At 38.6% G+C, this 14,443-nt stretch overlaps 1 protein-coding gene across 2 annotated transcripts in view; it reads right to left on the reverse strand.

Annotated features, from left to right (window-relative positions):
* The window catches only part of PTPRQ (protein tyrosine phosphatase receptor type Q), a 251,561-nt gene that overhangs the window by 170,693 nt on the left and 66,425 nt on the right, over positions 1–14,443 (reverse strand). For both annotated transcript variants that reach the window (XM_075551228.1, XM_075551227.1), the window contains 5 exons: positions 9,374–9,551; positions 7,873–8,034; positions 7,594–7,773; positions 6,931–7,038; positions 6,511–6,792 (listed from right to left, as the gene is read on the reverse strand). In XM_075551228.1, the coding sequence (XP_075407343.1) occupies positions 6,511–6,792; positions 6,931–7,038; positions 7,594–7,773; positions 7,873–8,034; positions 9,374–9,551 (910 nt within the window). The remainder of the gene's footprint in view (positions 1–6,510; positions 6,793–6,930; positions 7,039–7,593; positions 7,774–7,872; positions 8,035–9,373; positions 9,552–14,443) is intronic.

Below are 14,443 nucleotides of genomic sequence, written 5' to 3' on the forward strand. Positions count from 1 at the left end.
TCTGAAATGTACACACCCACAGCTGAGAGAGAGAAAAAAAGAACAATATCATATAATAGTAAAAAAACATAGAGTATACAATTAGAGATTTTCAAATTAGCTTCTAGATTAAGATAATATGAAGAAAAGCAAAGAACAAATATTTTTAACAATAATTTAGACTTTGAGAATTATTGAAAGATATTGTTATGAATTGCACTGTATTCCCTAAGAATGTTTTATATTATCTAACTAAGGTTATAATTCCATTGAAGAGTGGGTTTCCTCCATTCCGATAATGAAAATAGAAAGGTGTATTGGGTCACTCTATTTTGAGCTATAACAGATATTAAATCCAAAGAGGGTAGAAGAGACACCTCAAGCAACATGAAGATGGTTCAGAAAAAGAAGCTAAAAAGAAAAAAGCACAGAGAGACAGCCTTCCCTGCGAGGCGGCCCATTGAATTTGATTTCTCCTTGCCACTTAGAGTAATATGTGAAAGAAAAGAGATGGGCTTAATAAGGAACCACACAAAATGAAAACAAAATGTAAAGATTTGTTACAGTAGTGGTGTCATACAATATTTTGCCTTTTATGGTTGACCAATTTCACTCAAAACCATGTCCTATAGCCCATCCATGTTTTGAGTTTTTCACAAGTTCATCATTATCCTTTAACATTAGATCACATTCCATTGTGTGTACACCAAATTTTATTTATCAATTCTTCCACTGGTGCACATTTAGATTATTGCCATCTTCTTGCTACTGGCAATAATGTGCGGTGAGCAAGGATGTGTATATATCTATCCAAGATAAACCCAGAAAAACCTCAATTTCAGAATTTAAATTAACATGGAAACTCTAACCCTGAGTTTATAATACTCGGGGTAGAGCAGCAGCTCTGAATTCTCTAGTAGTGCCTGTGCATCACTTCCGTCCATTTTCCATCGGTTTATATTGTGCTTTGCCTGGTCAGGTCTTGCAGTTTACTGTACATCTTATAGACTAGGCCCTTGTCAGATATGCCATTACCAAAATGTAATGTTCCCAGTTCGTGGTTGTCTTCTTAGCCCCTAATGAATCCTGTCAGTGTCTCAGTTTTAAGATGCCCCAGTCACCTAGATTTTCTTCTGCTGTTCACAAGTTTTGATAGTGCATTTATGCCACAAGTTAAGGTCCCTAAATTTTTCCCTATACTTTCATTGATGATCTTTGTTGATAGTTCTACATTTTATATTTAGGTGTTTGATCCATCGTGAGTTCATCTTTTACATATTTTGGGCACTAGGGACCATTTTATTTTTCTGAAAATGAATATCCAATTTTCTCAGCACCCTTTGTTAAAGGAGACTACGTCTTCCCCCATTTGATGTGTTTTGTCCCTTGGTTAGAAATAAGCTGTCCATTGGTAGATGACTTTACCTCTGGGTTCTCAGTCCTGTTTCATTGATCTGTTTGTCCACTGGACCAGCACCAGCTGTGACTGCTACGGCTGTGTAGTGCAGTTTGAAACAGGGAAGTGAGTACACCTTTGTTCTCCAGCAGTGTTTTGTTAACCTGATGTTTCTTTCTTTTTCATATAAAGTCGTTGATTGGCTTTTTCATATCTGTTAAATATAATTTTAAATTTTGGGTTGCATTTGCATTATTATATCTGTCGATGACTTTGTGTACTAATTACATTTTTACAATGTTAAGTCTTCCTATACAAAAGTGTAGTATATTCTCATCTAGGTCTTTAAAGCATGTGAGCAACTCTAAGGTGCACCTGTTGGTCTCTCCCCACCCAGTGGAAAGACTTATAGAAACAATTAGTATAATTGTCTAATGGACCATGTAAACATCGACCTTCACAATCCTGGGACCAGAAGAACAAGATAGCATCCAGCTATCACTAATCACATTAGAAAGTCTTGGATAAAGTAGCATAAAATATGGAATAGAACACAAAACAATAAACAATAACAGGCTTACATGTCAAAGAGATACTCGTGGTACACCCAAGGCTATTGTCCTTCATGGGTGTAATGAATCCCCTGCCCCAGGTTAGAGTAATTGACCATTTAAGGTCAAACTGCAAAGCCTGAAGGAGCCCTGGTGGCATTGCACTTTAAGCTTATGCATCAGGCTGCTAATCTTTAAAAAGGCAAGTACTTCAAAACTACCCCCAGCTGCTTGGGAGAAAGATGGGAATTGGACTCCCAGATAGAGTGACAGTCTCAAAAACCCGCAGGGGCAGGTCTACCCTGCCCTAGGCGTCACTATCGGTCAGCAGTGTGTTTGTGTTTTGGGGTTTTGGCAACATTTACCCAATGACTATGTTCAGAGGGTTCGGAGATAAGCAGTGGAAACAAGACACGGGAAAGTGGAGTGAGTAAGTGATGGTACAGCCAGGGCACTGCAATGCTGAGTTAAGCCAAAGTGTCTATGAACTGTTGCATGTACAAATGTTGTTCTGTTATGTAAACCTGCACCAATCAAAATTGAAAAATTTAAATAAAAACTTAGAATAAATAGAATAAATAGAAAAGCTCATCAAGAAACTTCCAACCAAGAAAGGTCCAGGACAAGATGGCTTCCCAGAGGAATTCTACCAAATATTCAGGGACGAGCTGACACCAATTCTAAACAGACTGTTCCAGAATACAGAAAGGGTCAACAAACTCATTCTATGAAGTAAACTTAACCCTGATACCAAAATCAGGCAAAGAAACCACCAAGACAGAAAACTACAGAATATCCCTCATGAGTATAGACCCAAAAATGTTCAACAAAATATGGCCAATGGAACCCAATAACATTTAAAAAAATTATTGACCGTGATCAAGTGGAATTCATACCAGGGATGCAATGATGGTTCAACAATCAATGTATTCCACCAAATAAAATGAAGAATAAGAGCCACATGATCATGTCAATAGAGGCAGAAAAGGCATTTGACAATATCCAACTCTCAACCTTCCTAATGCCACAACCCTTTAGTACAGTTCTTCAGGTTGTGGTGGCCTGCAACCATGTGGTGACATGATAGTGATTGATCCAAAAGGGGCTCCCCCTAAGTCTGCATCTTCCCCCCTCCCCCAACCTCAGGTTGGTATCCGTTGCCTTCTTTTTCACATATTCTTCGGGGACAACCAATGCTGGTTAGCAGAATAGAAGTGAATAATACACACACACAGTCCATACATAGAGAATCATGATGCTCATAGAGCTTTTTGCAGTTACACAGAGTGTTCCTTTGGTAGAAGCAGTGAATGAATAAAAATAATACCCATCAATTGGAAGAAGCTAGAACTATTTTAAGAAGTAAGAAAAAAATGTATTAAGTTAGTGACAAAACTAAGAAGGAAAGTGAACTTTAGGTAAGCTTAAAGATGACAGTTTGACATACATAGTTTTAACACTGTATAGAAATTAATGTTAACCCTATGTGTGCCAAAGTGTAATCTTTAAGCATGCTTTCAATTCAATTTCCATCTTAGTTTTGTCATTGAGTTACTTTTTTTTTGGCAAACTTATCTTTAAATAAAGGATCACTATGAGTCAGCATTGACTCTATGGCAGTGAGGTTTTTGTTGTTTGTTTGGGTGATAGAAATTAAGATAAAGATAAAGTTCTCTTGATGAGACCATTTAAGACAGTGGTTCTCAACCCTCCTAATGCCATGACCATTTAATACAGTTCCTCATGTTGTGGTGACCCTCAACCATAAAATTGTTTTCATTGCTACTTAGTAACTGTACTGTTGCTACTTTTGTGAATCGGGCAACCCCTGTGAAAGGGTCATTCGACCCCCAAAGGGTTCATGACCCACAGGTTCAGAACTGCTGATTTAAGAGGTTAGATATTTGATAATGATTGATGACTGTCAAAAACAACCCCACTACCACTGAGTCCATTCCAACTCATGGAAACTTTTCACAGGGTTCCTGAGACTGCCAATCTATAGGGAAGTAGACAGCCTCATTTGATTCCCATATTTGGCTGGTGAACTTGAACCACCCATCTTGCAGTGAGCAGCTCGTTACTTATATGCAGCCGCATACAACAGGATCTCAGAGAGTTATGACTTTCCTTTCCCATGTTGCACAAAGCTCAGTAAAATATCACTATAACAAATAAATAAAATGGTACTACATATATTTTATAAGTTTTGAATTATGAAAATAACTTAAACACATAAATAAACTATCATAGACATATACTACATACATCCAAGTTAAAATGTATTGTGGAAAAGAAATGATCTTTAGAGTCTGATAAAGTTGGATGCCAGTTCTAGCTAACCTCATCATGTAGCTGCTGGGTGACACTAAGGAATTAAACACCACTCTACCTCCAATTAATATAAAAGTTAGGAGGTCAGGGATTTTATTTTCTTCTAAAACACAAACAAGGACAACAACAACAAAAATCAACACACTCATAGAGTTGATTCTGACCCATATGAACCCTGTGTTATCTTCTCCAAACTCACTGCCAAAAAATCCATTCCAACTCACAGTGATGCTACGGGACAGGATAGAACTGCCCCCATGGATTTCTGAAACCATCTTTCTCCTAGGTATATGAATTTCTACAAAGAATCTCAAGCAAACAATTTATTAAAAGCCGAATGCCTTCCTAGATTTCCATATCCTCAAGGTTATAGACTTAGGTACATAAAGAGAATATCTAGTTAAACCATAGAAATTTGCTGATATTGGGCCATTTGTAACCTAAAAAATGACAATTTCATATGCTTCCAGAAATAGCCAGACAGTAAATATTTATTCCTTTTGTGAAATAATAAAAAGAAATAATTTTTTATTTAGTCCTTAACCCTCAGCATTCATTACAAAATTGGCCCAGCGATTATGCTTCCAGCACAGGGCTTTACACACAGTATAAGCGATTAATTTATCAAGCACACGTCTTTCTCCAGAGTCACTGAAACTGAAAGGCAAATCCATTTACTTTACTTGCATTGTTTCCTCTTAATGGACTATCCCTTCTCCCTGTACCCACAACTTCTACGATGTCCTCTCACCCACTCCACTCCACCCTCCCCAGGGAGATCCAGTGTCACCTCTTCTGAGAGGTGTCTCCAGAGATTCCCTTTGTTCCCCTCTCTCTCTAAACAAAGCTCATCAGAGACTATACGAATCTCTTCTCAGGAGTGTGACTAGCTTCAACCACATTTGAAAGCAAGAAGCTGTTGAGATGTAGCAATGAAGATGTAGTCAGTTAATAAGGCCCTTCTATCCATAATTCCTATGTGAGGAATTATAATTCTGAATTCTATGCCTTTGGCTAAAATCCCATGTTGAAGGGACTTTTATGCTCAATTCTTGGAAAAAAACAAGTCCTGATATTAGTAGAGGGTGTGAAACAAGTCAACCCTTAGTCTCTGTGAAAGTGTTGTCTACTGAAAGGGAAAGCCACGCCCCAAGGCCACTCCTTTGCGTATAAGAACCATCTAGGATAGGTGTAGAAAGCCCAGTGTGGAGGACAAGACCAGAGGCTTCCAAGGCTATAACTGTTAGGGAAATAGAAAGCCAGTCTTTCTCCCACGGAGCTGCTGTTGGTTTTGAACTGTCAGCTATGTGGATTGCAACCCAACCAGAACTGCTTACATCACCAGAGCTTCCCAGCTCTCCTCACAGACCCCTTTAATTCTAAGCATGTCTATGAGTACTGTGTAGCCATTGCAATGAATTACTGAACCCAGAATAGGAGCTCTCTTGGCTTAATGGTTACATGTTGGGCTGCTATTCTTACCGCCAAACTATGAAACCACCAGTCTCTCTGTAGGAGACAGAAGGGCTTTCTGATCCAGTAAGTGGTTGCTCATTGGGCTGCTAAGTAAAAGATCAGCAGTCCGAAGCTAACAGCACTCTGCAGTAAAAAGACGAGGATGTCAGTCTCAGTTGCCATCTCAGAAACCCACAGGGGCAGGTCTAACTCTGCCCTATAGGGTCACTATGAGTCGGGCTTGACACACTGGCAATGAGTTTTCTTGAGAAAGAGTTACAGTCTCTGAACGTCACAAGCAGTCCTATCCTCTCCTACAGAGCTGCTATGAGTTGGCATCAATGGGAAGGTAGTGAGAGCACCGTAGAATGCCAGGCAAGGAACAGTTGGTTTCAGAATTGGTAAGGAATGATGGAGGGAGGAAGCATGCCTGACGGCTGCCTCGTGGCACTAGGGAAGTCAGAGGAGGGTACATGTGGCCTCCCATGCCATCTACTGCACTCTGTAACTAAAAATTACAAGCATATTTATGCTTTGATTTCCTAAGATCTTTCACTTGAAAACTTCACAGATTTGTATTTTGGGGCTCCCTCCTTAAACGAGCTTAAGACTTTAAAAATATTCAGAGCAAGCCTTTTCAAATTTTTAACAGAAAAAAAAACCAAATCTAATTCTGGATTTCATACAATGAAAAATCCTGGTTTGCTTATGTAAAATATGAATAGTATGTCAATTGTCAGCTATTTTTTACTATATCAATCTATAGTATTAAATAAACCAACAAACCAAACTTACCACTCTCAGAAGTCCTTACTGAGAGTAAAGGAGACAGCTGATTGCCATGACCGACCCTAGTATAGGACCTTATAGAAATGTTATAGAGGGTGTAGGGCTTCAAGTCCATTAAAACGATGTTTGATGTTGAGGAGTTCTTTGTAAATAAAGCATCTGTATTTTTATAGATGACTTCATAAGCAACAATAATCCCATTGGGCTTCTCGGGTGGTGACCACTTTAATAGAATTTCATTTGCAGTAACACCAATTATTTCAACCCCTTGAGGTGATGATTCTGGTTCTGGTGGGAGGAAACAAAATTTTAATGGCATGTATTTTGTCAGACTCCTTTCAGACCCCAAAGTTAGAATGAGGTAGATGACAATGCACATTGAGCATTGCTTGCTTCGCTTTATTAAATTGTCTTTGAACGTCTTACCATCTTCTGGGGTTGTGATAAAGATGTCGTTTTCTTCAGACAAAGAACTTTCTCCAACATGGGTTGAAGCAGCCACTCTCATTTTGTATCTTGTATATTTCTTTAACCCTAAAGTAAAACAGGCAATTTGTTTAAAATCCTTAGAATAACATTCCTGGATTAGGGCCATTTAACATTGGGCTAGTGAAAATAATCCATTTAATCCCAATCTCCCCGAATTCCTTAGGTGGTAGGGCCTTTCCAGGTGGATGAGGTTTCATCTCTCTCCTAAAAGATTAAGCCTGCGTTCTGAGGCTGAGGAATGATATTTGGCACAGTGTGGGAGTGTAGTTGTCTGGCCGCAAGCACCACATCAGCATCATTGCTTCAGTTCCAGCTACATTAATTCACTCCGCTCTTCCTTCAGCATCAGCTTCTTTTGAGGTACTGGGTACAAACCTTCCTTGGTTAAGTTTAGTCCTGTGAATATTATGGTGCTGCTGGTTTCTCTAAGGATAAACATAGTTTAAAAAAACAACTTTAATCAGCTTGTTTCTGCAGGTATTTTTCAAGAGCTCCACAGCAGCAGAGCAAGCAGAGCGAAACCTTCGGCAGTGAGGAAGCAAGGGAGAGAAGCATATTGGCCATCAGAATAGAAATTTCAAGAATGAAACTTTGTTCTACCTGTTATGAGAAAGCTGTTATCTACAGTAGTCATCTGGAAGGCTCTGCTTGTATCCAGTTCCATTGCATAAATTGTATAATGAGTGATTTTTCCATTGGGATATTCTGGAGGATCCCAATATAATAAAATAGATGAAGAACTAATATTTCTATAGTTTATTATGTGGATGGAGCTTGGCACTTCAAAAGAAGAATGAACAAGTACGTGAATGGAAAAATTATTACAATGCGCACAAGTCGTGTTTGTGGGTACTTATTTGAAGGTAAAAGTATCCGTACCTTGCTCACGTGTTCTGACGCTGAGAACCGTTGGTGGTCCTTCTCCCATGATGGTGAAAGCAGACACACTAATCATGTGCTCAGTGAAAGGGACCAGTCTCCTGATAACGTAAGACAGCTGTTCAGCTGCAAGGTCCGTAATGTACTGATTCTTCATCGTAACTATTTGAAATTGGGGGGGAAGCAAGATGTTGGCCTTCACACTCAAAATAATTCTTGCTCCTATACTGAAATATTAAACCTGGTTGCATATCATTTATTAATCTCTCCAAGAAATCCTTGACACACATACCTTCACACACACACTGCAAGAGCTATAAATATTTTAGAATATAGTTTAGTTATTAACTATTCTGGGACTCGAGAATGGTTTTGTATATTTGGCCTGTTACTTTTTTAGAAATTATAACTTTCTAAAGGATATCAGCTAGAAATTATTTCTGAAAAGACAGACTGCATATCTAATATCAAATTGAAATATCACAAATCAGCACTAGGCTAACATAGGAGAGCTACAGATATAAGACTCATTTGAACTCTAAATTCTGCAAGCCTTCGCTAACTCCAATAACACTTAAGCTAAGCATGCTTGCACAATTGACACAGACAAATGAATCAAGATTTCAAGTATGACTAGGCTTTTACTTTATCTAGAATTTATACTTCTGAAAAATGTTATCAGAAATTTAGGCCAAATGAAGTATTTGAAGAAAAATCTCTATCAGAAACGCCCAACCTCTTGGTTTTTAATGTTGTAGCCAATGTTATTTGCACAAGAGAAAAGGGTAAACAAATTAGAAAATATATATTGATGTAATACTTTTACTAGCTTTATCCCTTGTGGAATAATATTATTTTTTGGCATGGGACAAATACCAAATCAGAGAAGAGGCAAAGGAGTAAATGATCCTGCTCAGTTCACAATTTAGAGAAAGAACAGAGGTAACACCAGTGTTATCTTACAAAACATTTTTAATTTGCTGTCTAAGACCATTCCCCCTTTTAGAAACAGAAAGCTCCATTGACACCACAGAGCAAGTGTGTACACTAATGAAATCACCACGTCAGTGGAGTCACCTACACCTGTTGATTGCCCCATGCACTAGAGTTGTAACTTTCTGACCTATTTACCTTTAGTGACATTTGAAAACCTATTTGTCAAAAGCTGCACAGAGCAGAAGGCCTGTAAATGATTTGAAGATATGTTAATCCCTTCCCATCACACCTGCTTTGGCAACTGTAATAACTGATTGTCTATGCAGCTTGGCCAGAGACTCTAGGGTGCTACTTTTTCTAGGAGGAAGGTCAAACGGGTTAGGAGGGGCCAACCCCCGCCTGGGTGGCATTCCCATTTGCTGCTCAAGGTTCTCCAACAGTTAAAAAAATCTGACTGCAGCCCATGAACCATTAATAATTTAGTTGAACTCAAAGCAAAGGTTCATATATGAGTGAGCCCTTTTGTTGGCTAAGATGCACTCCAGAGAATCACCACGTCACTTACTAGCTGTGGAATACTGGTATTCGGCTCTATTCCTTGCAGGAAAGCTGAGCGGAAGGTTGCTGTACACAAGGGAAGCAAATGAGTGCAGGTCGGAAGACATCTCTGCGGACCCCTCCAGTAATTCTGTCACTGGCTCTACTATGTTCACAGTCTCTGCAGCCATGGGGTCATTCATATACTGTAAATAAAAACAAATATTTTCAAATACTGCTTTGCCAATATTAGTGGAATTCCTTTTAAAAATACAAAAACTAGTGACTTTGAAAGGGAGACTTGGTGGCACTGTGGAGTAAGACATGGACTACAAGATAGCTGGATCAAGCGCACAGACACGGCAGGACGAAGATGGTGCCAACTGCTCCCATAAAGAGCTAAGAAACCTCTGGAACCCTGTATAAGGTCGATACGAACAAGGAATCCACTTGATGACAGTGGTTTTGTTTGGAGCATGACTTCAAAATATGCCTTTTCAACAGGTAATATCTTCCTTACCATAGCATTTATACTCCAAGACTGCGTCCTCAAGCTCCTGAAATCCTGCATCACTGCAACACGTTGTGATTATTTCCCCATCTCAAAAAGCCAGTCCTGTACTTGACTAAGCAGCAGATTTTGTTATTTCTGACCTGAGCTAGGTTCTAACAGATAAAATTAGACATCTGTGTGAGAAAGTCTTCAGGACTAAAATATTTTACCCGCTAATTGGCAAAAAGATAAAAGTTCTAGACATACTCCCTGTAAGGGCAGTCAATGAGTTTATGTGACTCTTAGCCCAACCCTCTAAAACGCCCATCAAACAATCTTTGCCTGCCTGGGTCTGGGTAAGAAGCTAGGGAAGACACTGACAGGATTCACCTGTGAGTAACTGATCGTCGATCCGTTGTGAGTGCTGGGTATAACATGAACCCTCTGAGAAGTAGAAGAAGGGATCTTACTACCAGCAAAAGTTGGGTCCCCTGCACTAAATATCCCTCTGCAGTGAACTTCCTTGATCCAGAAGACAGCTGTGACATTAGTGAAGTAGAAGCAAAAGTTGGAGGCAGAGGATGAAACAGGGTGGTAGACTTCCCAGCCCACAGAGCAAGTGAAGCCCAGTGCTCTGGGACAGAGCCCGGAGTGGAGTGTCTCTGGGCACTTAGCAGGAGATACCAAGCTTGCTGGCCCCTGGCAGCGCCTGAGTGATTTCAGGTTGCGGTTTGCTAAAGTGAGGGTGTTCCTGGGCACTTTCTTTGTGGAGCTGATACCCTTTCCCCTGGAGCTTGAGCTGAATACCTTGGGGCTGGAGTGAAAGCAGAGTGGCATGCCTTTGGGGCACTTATTAGCAGCCCTGAAAGAACTTTGTAACATTTCCTGACTGATCATCTGTATTCTAAGCATTTCCCACCTGCATTATTAGCTACTAACATCCTTAATAAACTCATTAATCATGAATATTGTTTCTGAGGCTTGTGCATTCATTGCAATGGATTACTAAACTCCGTGTCTGGAAAAGTAGAAAGTGTTGTAAATGACAATATACTCCATCATTTTAAAGGCTGTTTTACTCCTTTTTGTACTTTCTTTGCATTCTGGGTGTAAGAAGTCAATTGGGCTTGCTTGATGCACATCAGGGTCGGTGGTTTTTCTGTAGTGAAGAGTCACATCATGATAAAAAAAATTGTATGGTAATTGTTTTTTATAGGATTCATATCAGACTTATCCAAGCATCTCAACCTATGAAATGTTTTATCTGCAATTGTCCCTAGATCTAATGATGAACCTGGTGCATTTCAAATTCACCAAAGTGTCACAATGAAATTAAACCATCAGAGGTAGACATGTACAGTAGATATTTGTTTTGTTGACAGAACAGCATGACATATCTGACTGAAACAGCTTAGGAAAGGTATGTGTTGTCTAAAGAAATACTATTAAATATTTTGTGTACAATGTTGACCATGCAAATAAGATTAAAATTAATCAAAAGCAACTTGACTTAAGAGTATTTTTCAATCAAATGAAATATGTGTATGTTTAAACTGTGATTAGAATAAATTTACCAAGGTAAATCTTGAAGATCATCAGGGAAATTTGAACATAGTGTAGGTATTAGATAATATCAAGAAAATATAAGTTGTGGTGTGTGATTATAGAAAGAATTAAAATGTCCATCTGACTGCAGAGATGTGTGCTTGGCATGAAGGCATACTGGTGGCACTGTGGGGAAAGTACTGTGGGCTCAGACGTCAGCATTTCAAATCTGTCGGACAATTTTGTGGCAGTAGGTTCCCATAAAGATGGGCACCCTTGGAAAACATATGAGGCAGTTCTACTCTTTTCTATAGGGTCTTTATTGAGTAACTATGAATCAGAATCAATTTGAGGGCTGTTTGGTTTGGGCTTAGCATGTAGGAGTGACCATGACATGAAATGTGAAATTTAATTTAAAGTACTTGTGCAGGAGAAACAGAAAAAAGAGACATATGAGACAAGAGTGGCAGAAACTGATAGTTACTACACCTGGATGGAGAAAGGACAGGGATTCATTCAACTCTTTTCTGTACGTCTGTCCTAAAAGGAAATTTGGGGGAAATGTTTCAACTTCTCTCTCTTTAGTCATTATCTTTTCAAGTTCTATTTCAAACCTCACCAAAACATCTCTTCAAAAATGTTATCCAAATCCATTAAATGTTATACCCTTATATCTTCTGAACAACTAATTTTTATTGTAGTTTTTTTTTCTTCCCCCCCCCCCCCCCCAAGTTCCATGCATTTGTCATTTAGCTATCTTACCTGTGTTTGTGTTGCCTTAACACAGGGCTAAAAAGAGATTTTATATTTCTTCCTAACACTAAAGTTCTTAGTATTTTCAAGCAAAATAGTAAATGTTCAGAAAAGCAAAAAGAAATTCAAGAGCAGTTTAAGTAAGTTAAATATCAAAAAGTAAATCATTTAAATGTTAACTTTTTTGAAGAATGAGAGATTACAAAAAATACTCTGTCCTTCCAATGATATTTATAGAAAACTTGTTGGCTGGGAAAACGTTGCATTGAAAAGCGGGGAGACATATTTTAGAAAGTTCTGTGATTAAAAGAAAAATAACTCAGCATAGGGAAACCTGCAGTGGAAAGTTAAAGGCCTTGCATCTTCCTGTAACAACTTCAGCTATTCCTCCACGTGGAAATCATGGGCGAGTGATGGAAGGGGGATGGGGCATGAGTCACAATCACATAATTCAGAGATGCTCTGGTATTCCCGTCAATATTTTATGTGTGAACAACACAGCTGTTTCTACTATCAATCAGTCACCCTTTACGGATCTACTGTGCATAAAGTTTGAAAGTAGACTGAGATAGTACAGAGAATTTACCTATGAGCTATGGTTATTGCATTAAATCTCTCAATATTTTCTACCACATGTCAGATGAATTATTGAGACGCCATAGCGGTCCATCAATTATGTAAGTTAGGCAACTCTGTTGGAATACTGTCATCGCAACCTAGTAGTGAAGCTGATATTTTGATGCTCTGAGTTTCTTGCAAATTCTGATGTTCACTGAATGAACTTCCAAATTTGATTCCAAAGCCACTCAGCATGTTACTGTAATTACCAGTGTTCTTTGTATGACTCATTTCACACTTTGACGCCTTATAAAATTCCTTAGATAATAGATTTTTCATAGGGCTACCAATAAACCAACATGTGGGGGGATTAAGAAAGTAAAAGAAGCTAGAAGGGCAAAGGGGGAAAGTGAAACATGGAAGGAAGGTCCACTTTCACTTCTAAAAGTATTGGACTCATTGGTCACCAGTAACAACACTACTTACATTCTGAAATGGGTCATTTTCTGCTGTGGAAAATAATTCTATATATTGTAGATGTTTAGTAGCATGTCTTTTCTTTATCAACTAGAAACAAGTAGCACCACTACAAGGTGGTACTGAAAAGTAGAATTGTTTCCAGAGATTGCCACATGTTAAAATCTTCCACAGTTGAGAATAATCAGCGAATGTTACAATCCATGAACATGAAAGACTTCTCATATGCAACCCAGGAAACATTAGCATTTTTATGTTAAAAGTGAGAATATTTTAGAGTTATACTTCTAATGCAACTGTATACATTTGATTTTATATATACTTATTATATTTAATGAGAATTGTTTAAGAATATATATCTATCAATTTGGACTCACCAAAGATTTAGTGAATCGGATTAATTAAAAGTGTGAGAGGAGGAATTCAGAGAATATGGTTATCAAATAACAAGAAAGGAAGATTTCCTTAGCAATTACTCGAGAGGTTCACTAGGAGAAATGTTTATGTTCCTGAGAATGAAGAATTTCATTTAAAAACTAAGTAGATCCAAGTGTCTTACAGTGGGAGAGTCATAATGCCTACAGACATATTCTCTTTAAACATTGGCCAACACCAGAAGCCATTCATGTGAGTCTCACTCCTACCCAGCACAGCCAATTCCCCGAGACAACCCAGCCAATGAAATCTCTTACCTCACTGGCCTCTTATGGTCCTGCATCAATAGCAGATCGTGCAGACATTCTCAGTACGAAAGCTATATTTTTCACCATTTTTCCTGCTTGTTTTCTGGTGACTTCCTGTCCCTCATGTGGCTCACCTCTTGTAAGCAATATGTACTTAAACGCAATGACATTACAAAAGGAGGACGAATCCTCATCACCAAGGTGGTTTTGCTTTATTTTGTTTTTGTATTTTTGTCCTATTGAATTCCTTTTATGTTTTGATTTTGAGTACTCTCCTGCCTGTCTGGTTTCCCCTTTTGATACAACTCCTACTGAGAATATGCATTTCCAACAAAAAAAATGGGTAGGCCTGTAGCTTCTGGCACACCTATCTAAACAAGGGTGTTTTTCCCCTCTGAGTGTACATACCCACACACATCCATGCCGCTATAGCAACAGAACTTGAGTATCAATCGCCAAGTCATGCCCATGTCTTTTGTGTTTTTAGTCCCTACTTTACCCTGTACATCGATTCTCATTTTCTGCTCTCCCTCCCTCTTCCCGAGAAACCTATTAATTCTAATTACTCCTCTTAAAATACATTTTCCAG

The sequence above is a fragment of the Tenrec ecaudatus genome, chromosome 6 (genome assembly GCF_050624435.1).
Source record: "Tenrec ecaudatus isolate mTenEca1 chromosome 6, mTenEca1.hap1, whole genome shotgun sequence".
Taxonomy (NCBI): domain Eukaryota; kingdom Metazoa; phylum Chordata; class Mammalia; order Afrosoricida; family Tenrecidae; genus Tenrec; species Tenrec ecaudatus.